The 16,879-nt window shown below is 39.2% G+C and overlaps 1 protein-coding gene across 1 annotated transcript in view; it reads left to right on the top strand.

The window, feature by feature from the left end:
* The window catches only part of abca5 (ATP-binding cassette, sub-family A (ABC1), member 5), a 102,743-nt gene that overhangs the window by 24,796 nt on the left and 61,068 nt on the right, over positions 1-16,879 (top strand). Inside the window, exons 7-9 of the mRNA XM_073026103.1 lie at positions 5,360-5,548; positions 8,527-8,674; positions 14,330-14,501. Coding sequence (XP_072882204.1) covers positions 5,360-5,548; positions 8,527-8,674; positions 14,330-14,501 — 509 coding nt within the window. The remainder of the gene's footprint in view (positions 1-5,359; positions 5,549-8,526; positions 8,675-14,329; positions 14,502-16,879) is intronic.

The raw sequence follows: 16,879 nt of genomic DNA, 5'->3' as shown, positions 1-16,879 counted from the left end.
CTTGCCCTTTCCAGCACAATTACATCCTTTCTACAGTGTGATAACTAGAACTGTCCGCAATACTCCCAATGCGGCCCAACCAATGTTGTAATATGACATCTCATCTCCCATATTCAGTGCTATGACTGATGAAAGTAATTATATATGCCTTTGTCTGACTGTCTCCACCTGTGCTGCCACTTTCAGGGTTTTCTGCACTCTGTTCATGAACACATCCTAGAGCACTATGATTTACTGTGTATGCATAACCCTTGCTTGCCCTTCTGAAATATAGCAGCTCCTGCTTCAAAACATCCGCCATTGTTCCTGTACCGAAAAAGACCAAGGTAACATGTCTGAACGACTGGCGTCCTGTCACACTTACCTCAATAATAAGCAAATGCTTTGAGAGGCTGGTCAAGGACTACATCTGCAGCATGCTACTGCCAGCACTGGACCTCCTACAATTTGCCTACTGACAAAATTGATCGACAGATGATGCGATAGCCGCAGCTCTACACACCGTCCTTACACATCTGGAGAAGAAGGATGCTTATGTGAGAATGCTGTCCTTGGTCTACAGTTCAGCATTCAACACCATAATTCCCTCCAGGCTTGACAAGTATCTCAGAGGCCTCAGCCCTCACCCTGACTTGTACAGCTGGATCCTGAACTTCATTGGCAGGTGGCAAGAGTGAACACCTCAGTCCCTCTGACCCTCAACACAAGTGCCCCTCAGGTCTGTGTCCTGAATCCCCTCCTTTATTCTGTGTATGTCCATGACTGTGTTGCTACCCACAGCTCCAATCTGCTAATTAAATTTCCTGACGATGCCACATTGATTGGCTTTATTTCAGATAACAAGGCAGGCTACAGAGAAGTCATCACCCTGACACAGTGGTGTTAAGAAAACAATCTCTCCTTCAATGCCACAAAAACAAAGGAACTGGTTGTGGACTACAGGAAGAGTGGAGACACGCTAACCTCTATTGACGTCAATGGATCTGAGGTTAAGAGGGTGAACAGCTTTTAAGTTCTCGACATACACATCACCAAGGATCTCACGTAGTCTGTACATACCGGCTATGTGGTGAAAAAAGTACCACAGCACCTCTTTCACCTCAGACGGTTGAAGATATTTGGCATAAGTTTCCAAATCCTAAGAACTTTCTACAGGGGCACAATTGAGGGCATCCTGACTGGCTGCATCATTGCCTGTTATGGGAGCTGTACTTCCCTCAATCGCAGGACTCTGCAGAGAGTGGTGTGGAGAGTCCAGTGCAACTGTAAATGAGAACTTCCCACTATTCAGGACATTTACAGAAACAGGTGCATTAAAAGGGTCCAAAGGATCATTGGGGACCCAAGTCACCCCAACCGCAAACTGTTCCAGATGCTACCATTCGGGAAATTGTACTGCAGCATAAAAGCCAGGACCAACAGGCTCCAGGCCAGCTTCTTCCACCAGGCCATCAGGCTGATTAATTCATTCTGATATATTTGTATTTCTGTGCTACATAGTATGTACAACGGGAAATCCAATTTATTACATATTATGATAAATTGCACATTCAGATGGAGACGTAACGTTTTACTCCTCGTGTATGTGAAGGATGTAAGAAATCAATTCAATTCAATTCAAACCACATCTGTCAAGATTCACTTCTATTTGCTATTGCTCTGCTCAACTTCCCAGCTGATCTTTGTCATGCCATAACTGTAGACAACCCTCCTTGCTGTCTACAACACTTGCCAAGTTTTGTATGTCAAGATGTCTGGAAACGCATTTGTTTGCACATTTGCTTACTGGCAGAAGGGCAAAAGTGTGAATAAAGGGGTAATTTCCAGGAAGGCTACTGGAGTTAAGGAGGATCAGTGTTAGGATCACAACTTTTCACTTCATTTGTTAATCGTCTAGATGCAAGAACAGATGGCATTGTGTCCAATTTTACATATAATACAAACATAGATGGAGGAAAAGTAGTTTGGAGGGAGAGACTCTGCAGAAGGACTTGTTAGGAGAGTAGGCAAAGAAATGACATGATATACAGCATTGGGAAATACTGAGTTTTGTATTTTTGTAGGAAGAATAAAGCTGTAGACTATTTTCTAAATGGGAGCGATTTCAGAACTTGGAAGTGCAAAGGGACTTGAAGTTTGGGATTCTCTTGATTCCCAGATTGATTCAGTAGTAAGGAAGGCAAATGCAATGTTAGCATTTATTTCAAGAAGATGAGAATATAAAGAGAAGGATGTATTGCAGAGGGTTTATGACATTGGTCAGGCCACATTTGGAATATTATGAGCATCTCTGGGCTCTGTATCTGGTGAGGTGTAGAGGAGGTTCACAAGAATGAAAGACTTGATGTATGAGGAGTGTTTGATAGCTGTGGCTCTGTACTTAATAGAGTTCAAAATGATGAGTGAAACCTACCAAATAGAGAAAGTGCTGGATACAGTGGATATTGAGCAGATGTTTCCATTAGTAAGAGAATCTAGGATCAGCGGGCATGGCCTCAGACTAAAGGATCTCCCCTTTTAAAACTAAGATGAAGAATCTGTGAAGTTAGTTGTCAGGGCTATGGAGACCAAATCATTGGGTGTTCTTAAAGTAGAGATGGATAAGTTCTTGATTGGTAAATGGGTTAAGTGTTATGGAGAGAAGACAGAAGAATGGAGATGGAAAATAAAATCAGACATGCTTGAATGGCAGAGCAGACCTAATGAGTCAATTAACCATATATTACCCTATGGTCTCTTCTCCTATCAGCTTGCATTTCCTTGTTCTTTTGCTTTAATATCTAGTTTATTTTCTTATTAGTCCAAAATCTTGTTATTTTGTACATTATAAATAGATTTTTAAGTTATCATTTACAGCACAAACTAGTTAAATAACAATCCTGAAGAAAAATCTTGGCCTGAGACGTCGACTATCTATACATTTCCATAGATGCTGCCTGTACTGCTGAGTTCCTCCAGCATTTTGTTTGTGTTGCTTTGGATTTACACTATTTGTAGACTTTCTCATGTTATAAATAACAGTAAGATGTTCATTAATATAAGGTGGAGAATTGACAATGAAGTTGAAGAATTTGTAATCCATAAGCAGGCCATTCAACCCAAAAAAGATCTTTGCTGATTATTTATGCTCAACATCTTTACGTCAGCCTTCAGTGCTCGTTCTGTTCCTTTCTTTCTTGCATCTTAATTAACTTCCTCCTGTGTCTGTTATGTTCACTTCACCAGCTCCATGTAGCAAGTTCAGTATTCAAGATATAAGATTCACAATTCATTTTTTATCAAAGGTATAAATTATGCAATCTTAAGATTTGCTTGCTCACAAGTAGCCACAAAGCAAGAAACCTGAAAGAACCCAATTAAAAGAAAAAATGAATAAAAAATAAAAGACCAACACTCAACGTGCAAGAGAAAGAAAAAAAAGTACAAATCAAGCAAATTACAGCATTCTAAACTAAAACTGAGTCCTTACCCACCGAACCCCAGAGCAGCCTGGAGTAGCCCAAAGCCTAGTTTATTAGTTCACCATATTAGCAGGCACAGAGCACAACAGCTGGGGCAGTCTTCATAGCCACAGTGCCATGGAGATGACCATCGTAGATAACGAGTGAAATCGGCTCTTGTCTCGATCGACAGTCTGTCTTCACGGTCTATTTGAGCCAGTGTTTAAATTGGCCAAACAACAGGAAAGCAAAAGGCTCTGACGCCCTGGAGAGAGGAGTGAAGATCGTGGAGAGCAAGTGAAATCAGATCTTGCTTCCAATCTGGGCCAGCATTTAAATTGTTTAAACAGCGCATTGTACCTTGCATTGATACTGGGCCTGGACCACATTGCCCAGCGACTCACTCCAGGCCCAACCGGAAGCTGCTCTCAAGTTCTTCAGATCGGCTCGGCACCCAGAGTGATCTAACCTCGCATCTGGACCAGTTGAACGAGCATTAGAACTCTGGACTTTTAGAATCTTAGGGCCATTGCATTATACACACAAAATGGTGAAGAAACTCAAGCAGCATCTGTGGAGGGGAATAAATAGTCGATGTTTCGGGCCGAGACCCTTTGTCAGGAGTGGAAAGGATGAGGGTAGAAGCCAGATTAAGAATGTAGAGGGAGGGGAAGGAATGCAAGTCTGTGTGAGCATATGGGCAGAGAGTCAGAAAGCAGCAGAGATCACTGGGTGGAGGGGGGAGGGAATCATTGAAAGAAGGTCTCACTGAAGTCTCGTCTAAGAGATGATTTTAACTTCAGGGTGGACATATCTCGAACACATTGCTGCTTTTGATATTTGGGTATGCTTACAATGTAGAGAAACAGGAGCAGAAGTATCCATTTAGCTCTTCACAAGAATGAGGGGGATCTCATTTGAACTTACTTTATAGTGAAAAGTCTAGATAGAACAGATGTAGAGATGGTATTTCCATTAATAGGAATGGAGTTCCTCCATGCTGTCCATTGCATTCCATATCCTTTGACTTTTGTATCTTATCAATCCCTCTTCAATTTCAGCTGAGTTTTTTTTTAAGTGGTGCGTGACTTGTCTTTTCCTCCTACAACTGCTCCATACGTATGTTGAAATATATTTGCTATTTATACACTCATGAAGTTTACTAGCATATGTACTCATTGTAATATAATTACCCCTTTTCCTGCTTAAAAGAAACATTTATTGACATCTACAGAATTTGAAATTGTTCTTTCTTGAGCCCTTACCCTCCACGTACCTGCACTGAATGTTGTGAATCACCACATTCCACCTTCCGTCAGTCTGAGTAATTACCTTCAATAGTACTGTCCTATTTTCTGTTTTATGGCCAACTTGTTTTCCATTCTGTTGTATGTCCCACATTTCACGCGTAACAGTGGTCTTTTGAAAATCTAGTACATTACTGTTTTTGTCTTAATATCTCAATAAAGTAAATCAAATGATAACTCTTTTGATATCCTAGTTGTCCATTTTGCAGTTTCTGGATGTTTGCATCTTTCATAAATTTCATTATCTTTACCAGCTTTGATGTTAAATATATATTTTGCCTCTGGCCTCCTGTTATAAAGTTTAAGAATGATGTTGGCTATTTTCATGGGACTGTTCTCTACATTTTTTGTATGTTTATATAATAGTGCTTTTATTACGTCTTAGTTTCTTTCTGAATATGTAAACATGATCCATCTAAGCCCAGGAGTGCACATGGTTTAATCATTTATCAACAAGTACATTGAAAGGGATAGGTTTGTTAGATTAAATAGCATTAATGTTGATCCCTGGGTTTCTTCATTCGCAGCTGCAAGTTGCTAAAAGTCAATGTTATATAGAGAAAGTTGCATATGAGATACTTCATTTTGAAATGTATATGTTTCGTTCTACAGATTCCTTTTTCGTTTCTGCTGACTCCACTTTTTAAGAATCAGAAGATTGCCGGCTTGGTTGGATCATTATTGCTGATGGGTTTTGGATTATTTAGCCTTCTTACTGTGCTGATTAGAGATTTTCCAGTATCTGCTGTGTGGCTGCTTTGTTTCTTTTCCCCCAGTGCCTTGGGCATTGGGATTTCACAGGTATTCAGAATCTAGGAAATAATTTAATTGGGTGTATGTGACATACTGCATCTGTTGTTCTTTACTTTCTTCTGCCCATTAGCCATTACATTATTCCATTTGCCTTGAGTAGAAGTCAGATTAAAAATTAGGCTGACTGGTTAAAATGGTCTCAGCATTATGATATTGCAGCTATACCAGCATTTCAGTTGTGTGCTTCATCTCCTACACACCACAGAAGTTGAATGAGGTGCAACACGATTATGTCAAGGAACAGCTCCAAAGGTGTCAGTCTTTTGAAGTGGCAACACAGTATTACATGCATGCTCAGCAAGTGGAAGCATTATTGTTGTTAGATATAACTAAATGATCCTACAAACGGCAGATTACAAAAAGCTTGGTGTTCATATCACATACAGTCAACAATGGTAGTGTGGGAAGAGGAGGTAACTTCATAAACATCCCAATTCTGTATGACAAATGAGACCAGAGTATCTGTAAAAAAGTCATAGCTGATGCCTGTAGCCATTTTAGCCCAAAGTACTAAGTACTTGACATCTTACTTGTAAGCCCAAAGTACTAAATATTTTGATGCTTGGAACCTGAGGTTCCTGACATCACAACCAGTTTGACACTCATTTGATTCATGTCATGTGATGTCAATAAATGACTGAATCCTAATGAGGCAGAAAAGTGTTTCTCCAGTCAAGAGTCCCAATACTTTGTAGACAAGGCAAAATTTAGTGGTGTGGATGGTGAGGATGATAGTCTAGGGCTTCAGAATGACATTGATCAGCTGGCAATTTGGCAGAGGGAAATCGATGTTAAGTGATACGTTTGGGTGATCAGTTAATCATATAGGGCCCAAGGCGTAGAAGTCTGTAAGATCCAGGGAAGTGGCACTAGCCTTATTAAGTGGACATAGAATATAAAAACAAGGAAGTTATGGTGCAGCTTTATAAAACATTAGTGAGGCTGTATCTGAAATACCGTATACAGTTTTAATCAACCCAGTATAGAAAGGATGTGATTACTCAAGAGAATGCAGAAGAGATTCACCAGGATATTATCTGGGACAGAGTGCTTTTATTAGGAAAGACTGAGCAGTCTGTTTTATTTTCCTTGGAGCTGCAAACTCTGGGGGAAATCTGACGGAAGTGTACAATGATAGTGTAAACAGTAGTAAATGCCTCATTCTCACTCTTGTAGCAGAGGTATTTGTAACCAAAGAGTTTAGGTATAAGATGAGTTAGAAGTTCAGAGTTTATATTAGGAACTATCTGACTGCATTTATCTAACAATCTGGAAAATTGACCTGGTTGTGTCATGTGCACAAAATCTGATGCAGCCAGTTCAAACTTCATCAGTATATTCTCAATGTTCAGCAAAATAAGGAATAAGCAAAGAGCCTTGAAGTGATATTTTATGATACCTAATCACTGATACCAAATCATTGATGCTTGATTTGGATTAAGCTTGGAAAAGTCATATGCTGATTTCATTACAGCCTTGATCCAAACATGGACAAAATGCTTAGAATCTGGAGGCTTGATGAGAATTACTGCCTTTGATAGCATTTAGCCAAGTGAATCTAAAACGCTTAAGTACCAGGTCGTTGTCTTGGGTTGCTCAGAACAATGCCCTTGGTCCAGTCATCTTCAGCTGAAACGGTAATTACCTTTTCTTCATCATAATGCCAAAAGTGGGATCATTTTCTAATGAGGGAGGATCACAGAAACCATAGCGAGAGAGCAGTGAGTAAGGATCTCAGAGACCATAGATGGGTGTCGTTTTCAATTGAGCATCGCTTTCTAATGATTTGATGGTACTTTATTCTTTCCACAACTCTTAGGTGGTGAATTAGTCTATGCAGGTAAAACAAGGAAAATTCACAACACACATGTACCAGTATCAACCATCTCCAGTAAGGTAGAATGTGACTACAAAATCTAATAATATTTCTTTTGCAAAGTCCCTTGTCATCACCATTTTGGGATAACCATTGACAAAAATCCAATGCAAATCAATACAATTCTTTTTCAGAGCATCCACCATCTGTTACATCAACTCCTTTCTTGTGCATACTGTTCACAATATGTGGCATCTAAAAAAATGCACTGCTGCCAAGTCTTATTCAACACCCCATCTTAAATCTGCAAGCTCTTATCACTTAGGCAAAAGGCTGTAGTGGCTTGTGAACATCACTTTCAAATCCTCTTCCATATCATACACAGGCACCATTCTACTTTCAATCAAATTGCTATTCCTGGGTGAAAATGCTGGAACGTTCTTGGTAACTGTGGGATCTGTGTCATGAAGACAGCAGCAGGTTTAAGGAGGCATGTCATCACTGCAGCATTTTTTCAGCTCTTGTCATATTGCACAGAATTAATTACTGTTAAGTTCTTAATGTGAATACTGTAAATAAAAACAAAAACTGAATACATACTGAATTCTCTCTTATCTATATTCAGTGAAAGAACCCCTACAGCCCTCTTGGAATTTCAAATATTCACCACCTCACTTTCTGTCTCTGACTTGTATGGCAGTCCCCTTATATTTGAGAGTTAGACTCCTGGTACTGGACACCCCACCCAAGGGACCATCAACTCCTGGTCTACACAGTTAAGTCCCATGAGAATTTTGCATATTTCAATAACCACCTTTCACTCTTCACAACAGTACATACTGTATCTGTATAACATCTTCTCAGGACTGATCCATCCCAGAAAGAAATTCTTAACTTGTTGGCATTTAGATATTGCCTATTTTATTTCTGACATTCATTAGTAAAGTGAAGCTAATTGGGCAGAATGCATCAAATATTTCCTGCTTATATAGCTGACGATTCAGTAGCATTAGTGCAATATTGGTTGTTACTTAATTTGTCCTGATGACTTATTAGAAACTGATGCTGATGCAAATATTTTTGTTCTCCAGCTATGAATAATGTTGCAAATTTATTTTTCTCTGGATTATATTTTGTTTTTTTTTGCCAGGTTGTTCTGCTTGAAGCTCTTGGCGATGGTGCTCAACTATCAAATCTGTCAGCAAGTCCATTCCCCTTGTATATCCCTTTTATCATGCTAATCTTAGACAGTTTGCTATATTTGGTCGTTGCTGTATATCTTGATCAAGTCCTCCCAGGTATGTAAAAATATATTTGAGATACTGTTTGCACCTTCAAAATGCATCTGAACAGATATTTTATTTTCTGATATTGTTTGTGGAAGTTGCTAAGAGCAGATTAACATATGAATAATTCAGTTGTTGAAATATAATTACTTAAGGCAAATGGGGATCTTTGTTTATGGAAGTATGCTACACTCTGAATTCTAAAATCATACAGCATGTAAAGAGGTCCTTTTGGCCCACTTGTCTGTGCCGACTGGGATAGTTTTCTGCATTAATTCCAAAAGACTCAGCCTCTTGTGTCCTAATGACAATAAAGTTAGCTTGTCCAATCGCTCCTTATAAACTAAAGCCTGCAACAACTTGGAGATTTCCTCTGCATTGTTTATTGCTTCCACATCCTTCCTACAGTGTGGTGACCAAATTTAAACATACTAAGTACAGTTTAACCAAAACTTTGTACAGCTGCAGCATGGCATCCCAACTCAATGCCTCAGTTTGTGAAGATACACCTGCAAAATGCCTTCTTCACTACCTTACTCATTTTATGTACCTTAAGGTCTTTTTGTATAGGTTGAATAAATGAATTATGTCCTACCAAAAATTGATATTCCAAACTACATTATCTTTTACTTGGAGATGCAAAACACTGCAAATACTAGACCTGTACAGCAACAAACAATCTGTTGATACAGGATTTTGATCTGAAGTGTTGACTATTCTTTTCCTCCCACAGATGCTGCTTGACCTGCTGAGTTCCTGCAGTAGATAGTTTGTTGCTTCATTATCTTTCACTTGCCTGTATTAAATTCTATCTGTTACAGCAATGCCCAAATTTTTTTGCTATCTTCAACTCCAAGTTTCATATCATCTGCAAATTTATTACTTAGGTTATCTACATTCTCATGGCAAGTGATTTACATCCCAGCACCAATCCAAGCAGTATACACTACCTGTTGGAGACTTCCTGTCAGAAAACATACCCTTCCACTGCTATTTTTGCTTCCTATCACCAATCTACTTTTGGAATCAGTTTGCTAGCGCAGCTTGCATCGTTTATGCCTTAACCTTCTCAACCAAGCCACTACATAAGACTATGTCAAAAACCTTGCTGTGGTCCAAGCAATCTCATTTACTGTGCTGACCTCATCAATTTTCTTGGCTGCCTCGTCAAAAAAACTCAATTTTCCCCTGCACTAAACCATGCCAACTCCTAATCAGTTCTTGCTTCTCCAAGTGCATGTGATTGTGCCTTCAGAATCTTCAACAGCATCAACATAATAACATTAGAAAAGAGGAAATGTTAGCAGTCTTGAAGAGTTTAAAGATGGATAAATCACTGGGGCCTTGTACCAAAAAAAACCCAGACTAACTGTCTCTATATTTACATTCCTCTTAAGAAGGCCTTTGCAATCTCTACTACTTTTATTGTAAACAAGGGAATCCTGCACAGTCTCAGTCCTGGTTACTCACTGGATTAATTCCCACCATATTTTTTAAAATTTTAGTTGTGTTCCACTGGATGTCTTATTCTTTCTTCATGGTTTTAGGAGAGAATTTATATTAGCCTCTCTTTATTTATCATTCTGTTTATTTCCCTACAGACCTTCCAGGACTGACTGCAAATTAACTAAAACAGTGAGCATGTACTTTCACTGTCTTTATTCATGTAACAAGTGAATCCTGAATGCTACCCGTCCTAATATATTTGCTTTTCTTCTTCTAAAATCCCTTCTTTTGGCCCTTGCAGTATAACTTGGTGACCGTCAGTCATCAAATTTGTAACATTTATTAATCAGTCCAGTTATCTTTTCCTGAAATTGTCAGGTGTTCTGGCTGATACCTCACTACCTCATCAGTCACATACAACACCCTTGTTGCTGTGATATAAACTTGAGCTGTTTGGGCTTCCCTAATTATTGTGGAGTATCATAGGTTGAATCAAAAATTGGACTGTATAACTCGACAACTAATCCCACCATAAATAAACAGCAGTTTTGCCCATAGTCATGAAAGGCAGCACAAGCTGGCTCAAAATTTAATTTGCTGACTTCCACTCTACACCCTTGATTCCATTAAAATCACATAAGGCAGCCTTCCTATCTCCCGTTGAATGTTGACAATGGTTTATTGGGATCCTATCAGTGATGGCCCTCTTCTCATGCCATCCCAGACATGGGGACTCAGCAGGGTATATCAGAGGTAGTGGTCTCCCTGTTGTTTCCTCTGTGTGTTCTCACGTTTTGTGGATGGGGTGGAGATTGTGATCAGCAAGACCAATCCCACATAACCAGTCCTTTGCACTATGCACCCATGTGTGATTGCGTGAATCTGTATAAGTGTACATGCATTCCTGAATAGTTAGCTGGTTGATATTTATCCATTCTGCAATCATTCCCTTTTGCCTTAACTCTGGCTTTTCTAGTGGAGTCCCATTCTTATCTTGCCAGCAGTTCATAAGGATTTAGTCTGGTTGTTTGGTTAGGGGTTCTGTTGAGCTTCATCAAAATTACTGAGACCAACTTGGTCTATGTTTGGCTAGTCTCCTGAATGGCTTAGCTAATGAGATCTTCAATGATGGGTTCATACTTTCTACCATACCAGCTTCAGGGTGATATGAGATGTGAAACCTTAAAGCTTTTTAGATTACATGTTGAATCACATGCCCTATATAGTCAAACATCTTTGAGTTTGGATTCCCCACTGTGATCATGTTTCCTAAATAAATTTGTGTGTGATTTAATAGTTAGTTCTAAATTCCCTGTGAAAACTTTGTAGATTTCTACAAAGATTTTAAACCTACAGCCAAGATAGCAAGGGGTTAACATCAACTCACAGTCAAGAGTGCAAGTGGTTAAAAGTTAGTTTGTAAGTGAATGATGCTAGAAAGAAAATGCAGGTGCTTTTTAAGGATCTGATCTTGCATGTTGAAAAAAATACCAGAAAATATTTAAACATGCTTTCATTAAAATTTGACTTTCAAGACTCCTCCTTTAACTTGTTTGATTTGGTCCATTGGTTTCGGGAATATGTTACAAAAGGCTCTGCCATATGACTCTCAGTCTGGAGCTCTGCTCCTACTGCCATAGTTTGTAGCTCTCAGTGTCGCTGACTGGCACAAAGGCTATCAAAAGCAGACTCAGCGTCTTCATTTCTACATTCATTGCCAGGAGACCTTGGTAATCTCTGTTATATTTGTTGTCAACAAGAGGACCCTGCACAGTCTCAATTCTGATTACTCTCTGTCATGGAATTAATTCCCGTGATACTTATGATGTCCAGTCTTCTCTGAATTATTACTTCATGACATGGGAGAGAGTTTACATTTTCCTATCTGTCTATTAATCTGCTTATTTTCCCACAGACCCACAAGCGTACACTTTCAAATGTCTGTATTTATGCAAAAAATAGCCTTTTGTGTTACTTAACCTTATTTGTTCTCTGTTCATGTTCTACAAGTGCATTTGATTTGATAACTGTCATCCATTTAAAATATAAATCCACTTATTAGCTTATTTCATCAATTATACAACAGAACCAATTCCTCCTTAAAACATATCTCAGATAATTGTTCTAAAAGTTAATGCACATTCTGACATCACAATCTAACAAACTTAATGTTGAAAATAAGTGATTGTTCTGATACCAGAATTGTTTTTTTGTTATCTTGATATCCTTAGCCTTGTGTTTAATTTATATTTTGGGAAAGCTCTGTTTCAACATATAACTGTTTTCAAATGTATTGGGCCTAGCTGTTGTTACTTCTATTATTTCCATTGTGTCAAAGAAACTTGATAATGTCTACTGTCATTTGAATACTACAGAAATATAATATGGCATATGACTGTTGGACAGTTCTTGTTCATCTTTTATTGCCTTCTGTATTCTATTTTAAAACTACAAAACTATTACAGAGACAGTTTTGTTGGATGTTAATGTTCAATACTCAACATCAGAGAAAGTGAGTTAAGCCCATCATTTCTACTGGGACATAAGCTGCCAACAGCAGCTTGCCAGTGTCCTCTGTCTTGGATCAGTCTTTCATATTGTCCCTTGCTGTAGCCCATCTTCTTAGATTCTTCCTTTCCCAAGGATGAGAACCTTGGAGCTTTTGTTAGCATTTCTATAGCACTGTTTTTTTACAACAAGGGGTTGCAAGCCCCTCACGCAGCCCTCCTTCTCTCGGAGCAGGCTTCAGACCATTCATGGCGGAGTTGATATCAGAGAAAAATAAATATATAATCTGATGATAATGTACATCAAGCTTTCACTGATTAAGAATTGGTGCGATCACAATGCTCCTATTTTCTTGTGCTCTTGTTTTCCTTCACACTATTTAAAAACATAGAAACATAGAAAAACCTTCAGCACAATACAGACCCTTTGGCCCACAATACAGTGCCAAACATATACTTACTTTAGAAATTACCTAGGGTTACCTATAGCCCTCTGTTTTACTAAGCTCCATGTCCCTATCCAGGAATCTCTTAAAAGACCCTATCGTATCCGCCTCCACCACCATCACTGGCACCCCATTCCACACACTCAGCATTCTCTGCATTAAAAAAAACTTATCCCTAACACCTCCTCTGTACCTACTTCCAAGCACCTTAAAACTGTGTCCTCTCATTTTAACCATTTCAGCCCTGGGGAGAAAGCCTCTGACTATTGACATGGTCAATGCCTCTCATCATCTTATACTCCTCTGTCAGGTCACCTCTCAGCCTCTGTCACTTCAAGCGAAAAGGCCAAGTTCACTCAACCTATTCTCATAAGGCATGCTCCTCAATCCAGGGCAGCATCTTTGTAAATCTCCTCTGCACCCTTTCTATAGTTTCCACATCCATCCTGTAGTCAAGTCAAGTCTATTGTCCTTTTGACCATAAATTGCTGGTACAGTACACAGTAAAATCAGAACTGAGCACTTGCTATATTTCTGCCATACATTTCCCTGAGAACATCTGTTCCAAATTTTTGCTTCCAAGTTCCTGCCTGATAGCTTCATATTTTCCCTTACTCCAATTAAACATTTCCCTAACTTGTCTGTTCTTATCACTCTCCCATACTATGGGAAAGGAGATAGAATTGTGATCACTATCTCCAAAATGCTCTCCCACTGAGATAACTGTGACACCAAATCAGGTTCATTTCCCAGTACCAGGTCAAGTACAGCCTCTCCTCTTGTAGGCTTATCTACATATTGTGTCAAGAAACCTTCCTGAACACAACTAATAAGCTCCACCCCATCTAAACCTCTCACTCTAGGGAGATACCAATCAATATTTGGGAAATTAAAATCTCCCACCATGATAACTGTATTATTATTAAACCTTTCCAGAATTTGTCTCCCTCTCTGCTCCTTGATGTCCCTGTTACTATTGGATGGTCTATAAAAAACACCCAGTAGAGTTATTGACCCCTCCCTGTTTCTGACTTCCACCCCTTTCACGTAGTGGGGAAAACTGTTAAGTTATTTTTTTCCATGGAGTATAGTTCTATTTCAGTAAATAGTATTGGATTTTAAAGTCTGTAGCTTTCACTAAATTATTGCCCAAGATTGTTTTTATTACACAAAATGGATTAACTTGTATTTATATTTTTATTGAGTATTCTGGTTTGATTCTTTTGCCAATATTAACGTTAAAAATCTCTTTGCTTTGCCTTTATTAGGTGAATTTGGGCAACATCAGCCTTTCTTTTATTTCCTTCAGCCTTCTTATTGGTTCCGTAAAAAGAAACATTATGATCAAATTGAGTGTGAAAATGAACTTGGCCAAGGATCTATATTTAATGAGGTGGTTGAAGCAATACCTGCAGAATTTAAAGGAAAAGAAGCAATCAGGTATGAATAGCAATTCAGCAATGAATGGAGAGTTGGCAAAAACTAGAAATTTGTCTGTAGTTTCTAGCACTAAGCTTGCAATGCTGTTGAGCTGTGTACTAATGTGCACTAACAAAGCTGATTCTATACTGTATAATAATCAAATTAAATTTCTGGTAACACATACAAAATATTGGAGGAACTCAGCAGCCAGGCAGAATTATGGAAAAGAGTAAGCAGTCGACATTTCGGGCTGAGACCCTTTATCAGGACTGGAAAATGAGTTAAGGAGTAAGAGGGTGGAGGAGGGGTGATAAGCAAAATTGGGAGGGGGAGGGATGAAGTAAAGAGCTGGGAAGTCGATTGGTGAAAGAGAGAAAGGGCTGGAGAAGGGGGAACCTGATAGAGCATAGAAGACTATGGAAGAAAGGGAACAAGAGGAGCACCAGAGGAAGGTGATGGGCAGGTAAGGAGATAAGATGAGAGAGGGAAATAGGAATAGGGAAATAGTGAAGGAGAGGTGGTAGGGGCATTACCAGAAGTTCAAGAAATAGATTTTCATGCCATCAGGTTGAAGGCTACTGAGATGAAATATAAGGTGTTGCTCCTCCAACCTGTGTGGCCTCAACGCGGTGTCACCTTACCTATCACGTATTACCTTGTACTTCTTTATCGTCTCTTCTCCCCCCCCCCCCCCCCCCCATCTTACTCTGACTTGTTTTTCCAGTCCTGATGAAGGGTCTCGGCCTGAAATGTCGATTATTTACTCTTTTCTATAGATGCTGCCTGTCCTGCTGAGTTCCTCTAGCATTTTGTGTGTTTTACCTTGATTTCCAGCATCTGCAGATTTTCTTTTGTTTGTGAAAGGAAATTCCTTCTGATTTCTTTCACATTGTCATTCCGGATTCAGATTGGACTCTGGGAAGCACACAGCTCTTCATGGTCTCTGGTGGACATGGAAATGTATTTTTAAAAAACAATTCTAATAGTGTTTTACATTAGCTTTTTGTTCCCCGAGAAGTTAAAAATATACAAAGGTTCAGCCAACAAGGGAATCAAGTGCCCACTTTAGGATGCGATTCCAACAGGATTAGTTGTAAACAAGACTTGGATTAAACAATTGTGATTGTTTGAATGATGGAAAATTCTTACTGTGGCCCAGGCAGCATCCTGGCAATACAGAGTTAGGCTCCTGAACTAATTTTGCCTCAGCTATTTCACTGCAGTTGCAACGCTTGTATATACTCAGTAATGTGGAAAATTGTCACGTACAGTATGTCTTGATCACAAAAAGCAGCACAAACCAATCTGACTAATTGGAACCCAACAGCCTTAATTATCAGCAGGTTGATAGTTTTACCAAAATGCTGTCAAACAGCACTTTCTCGACAATAACTTGCCTACTGATATCCAGTGTGAGTTTTACCAGGACTGCTTGGTTCTTTTTATCGTCACACCCTTGGACCGTAATTATATCAAAGATCCGAAATCCTGAGGTGAGATGAGAATGATTGCCCTATATGTCAAAGCCACATTTGACTGAATGTGGCTTCAAGGAGCCAAAATAAAACAGAGCTCAGAAGTTGGAGATACAAAAGAAGATGGTCGTTACTGCAAGAGATCTATCATTCAACCACAGTATTTCACTACAGGAGTTCCTCTGAGCAGTGTTCTAAGCCCAGCTATGTTCAGCTGCGTCACGGATGATAAATGAAATGGGGATGCTTGCCGATGACTGCACGATGTTCCTTTCCAATTGCAACACCATAGTAAATGTAGCAATCTGTGCCTGTAAGACCTGGACAGCAATCTGTTCTAGGCTGAGAAAAGGCCAAAAAAATAGTCACACCACGCAAGTGCCAGGTAATGGTTATCTCCAAATGAACCAGTCTATAATTATTTATAAGACATTACTATTGGCGAGTCAACTGCAACAGGAAAGCTTTTCCATCATCTACAAGGCAAAAATCTGATGCATGATGCTTCCCACTTGTCTGGATGAGTGTAGCTCAAACAGCTCTCCAGACACATTATCATCCAGAATCAATCAACCTGACTGATCAGCACGAGGTTGTACGTTTGTTATCTCCATCTCTGTCATGCAGTGGCTACAGTTTCTGGCATCCAGAAAATGATTTGCAGTTACTTGCCGAGGATGCTTGACATGATATCTCAAACCATGATTTATGTGCCAAAGAAGGATAAGGGAAGCAGGTATGTCACCACCTGAAAATTCTATCTGATGATGTCTGACTTCAAAGGGATTGCCCAGATTCCAAAAAAAGAACTGCCAAAGAAGAAATTTTAATTTCTACTGTATTTCTTAGTCTACATGCCTCTGAATTAAGAACTTAAATATTAATTTCAAAGACAATCCACTATCCAGCACCCTGGCTAGA

The sequence above is a fragment of the Hemitrygon akajei genome, chromosome 22 (assembly GCF_048418815.1).
Source record: "Hemitrygon akajei chromosome 22, sHemAka1.3, whole genome shotgun sequence".
In the NCBI taxonomy this organism is placed as follows: Eukaryota; Metazoa; Chordata; class Chondrichthyes; order Myliobatiformes; family Dasyatidae; genus Hemitrygon; species Hemitrygon akajei.
The sequence above is the reverse complement of the archived record's forward strand: the minus strand, read 5'-3'. Positions and strand labels throughout refer to the sequence as shown.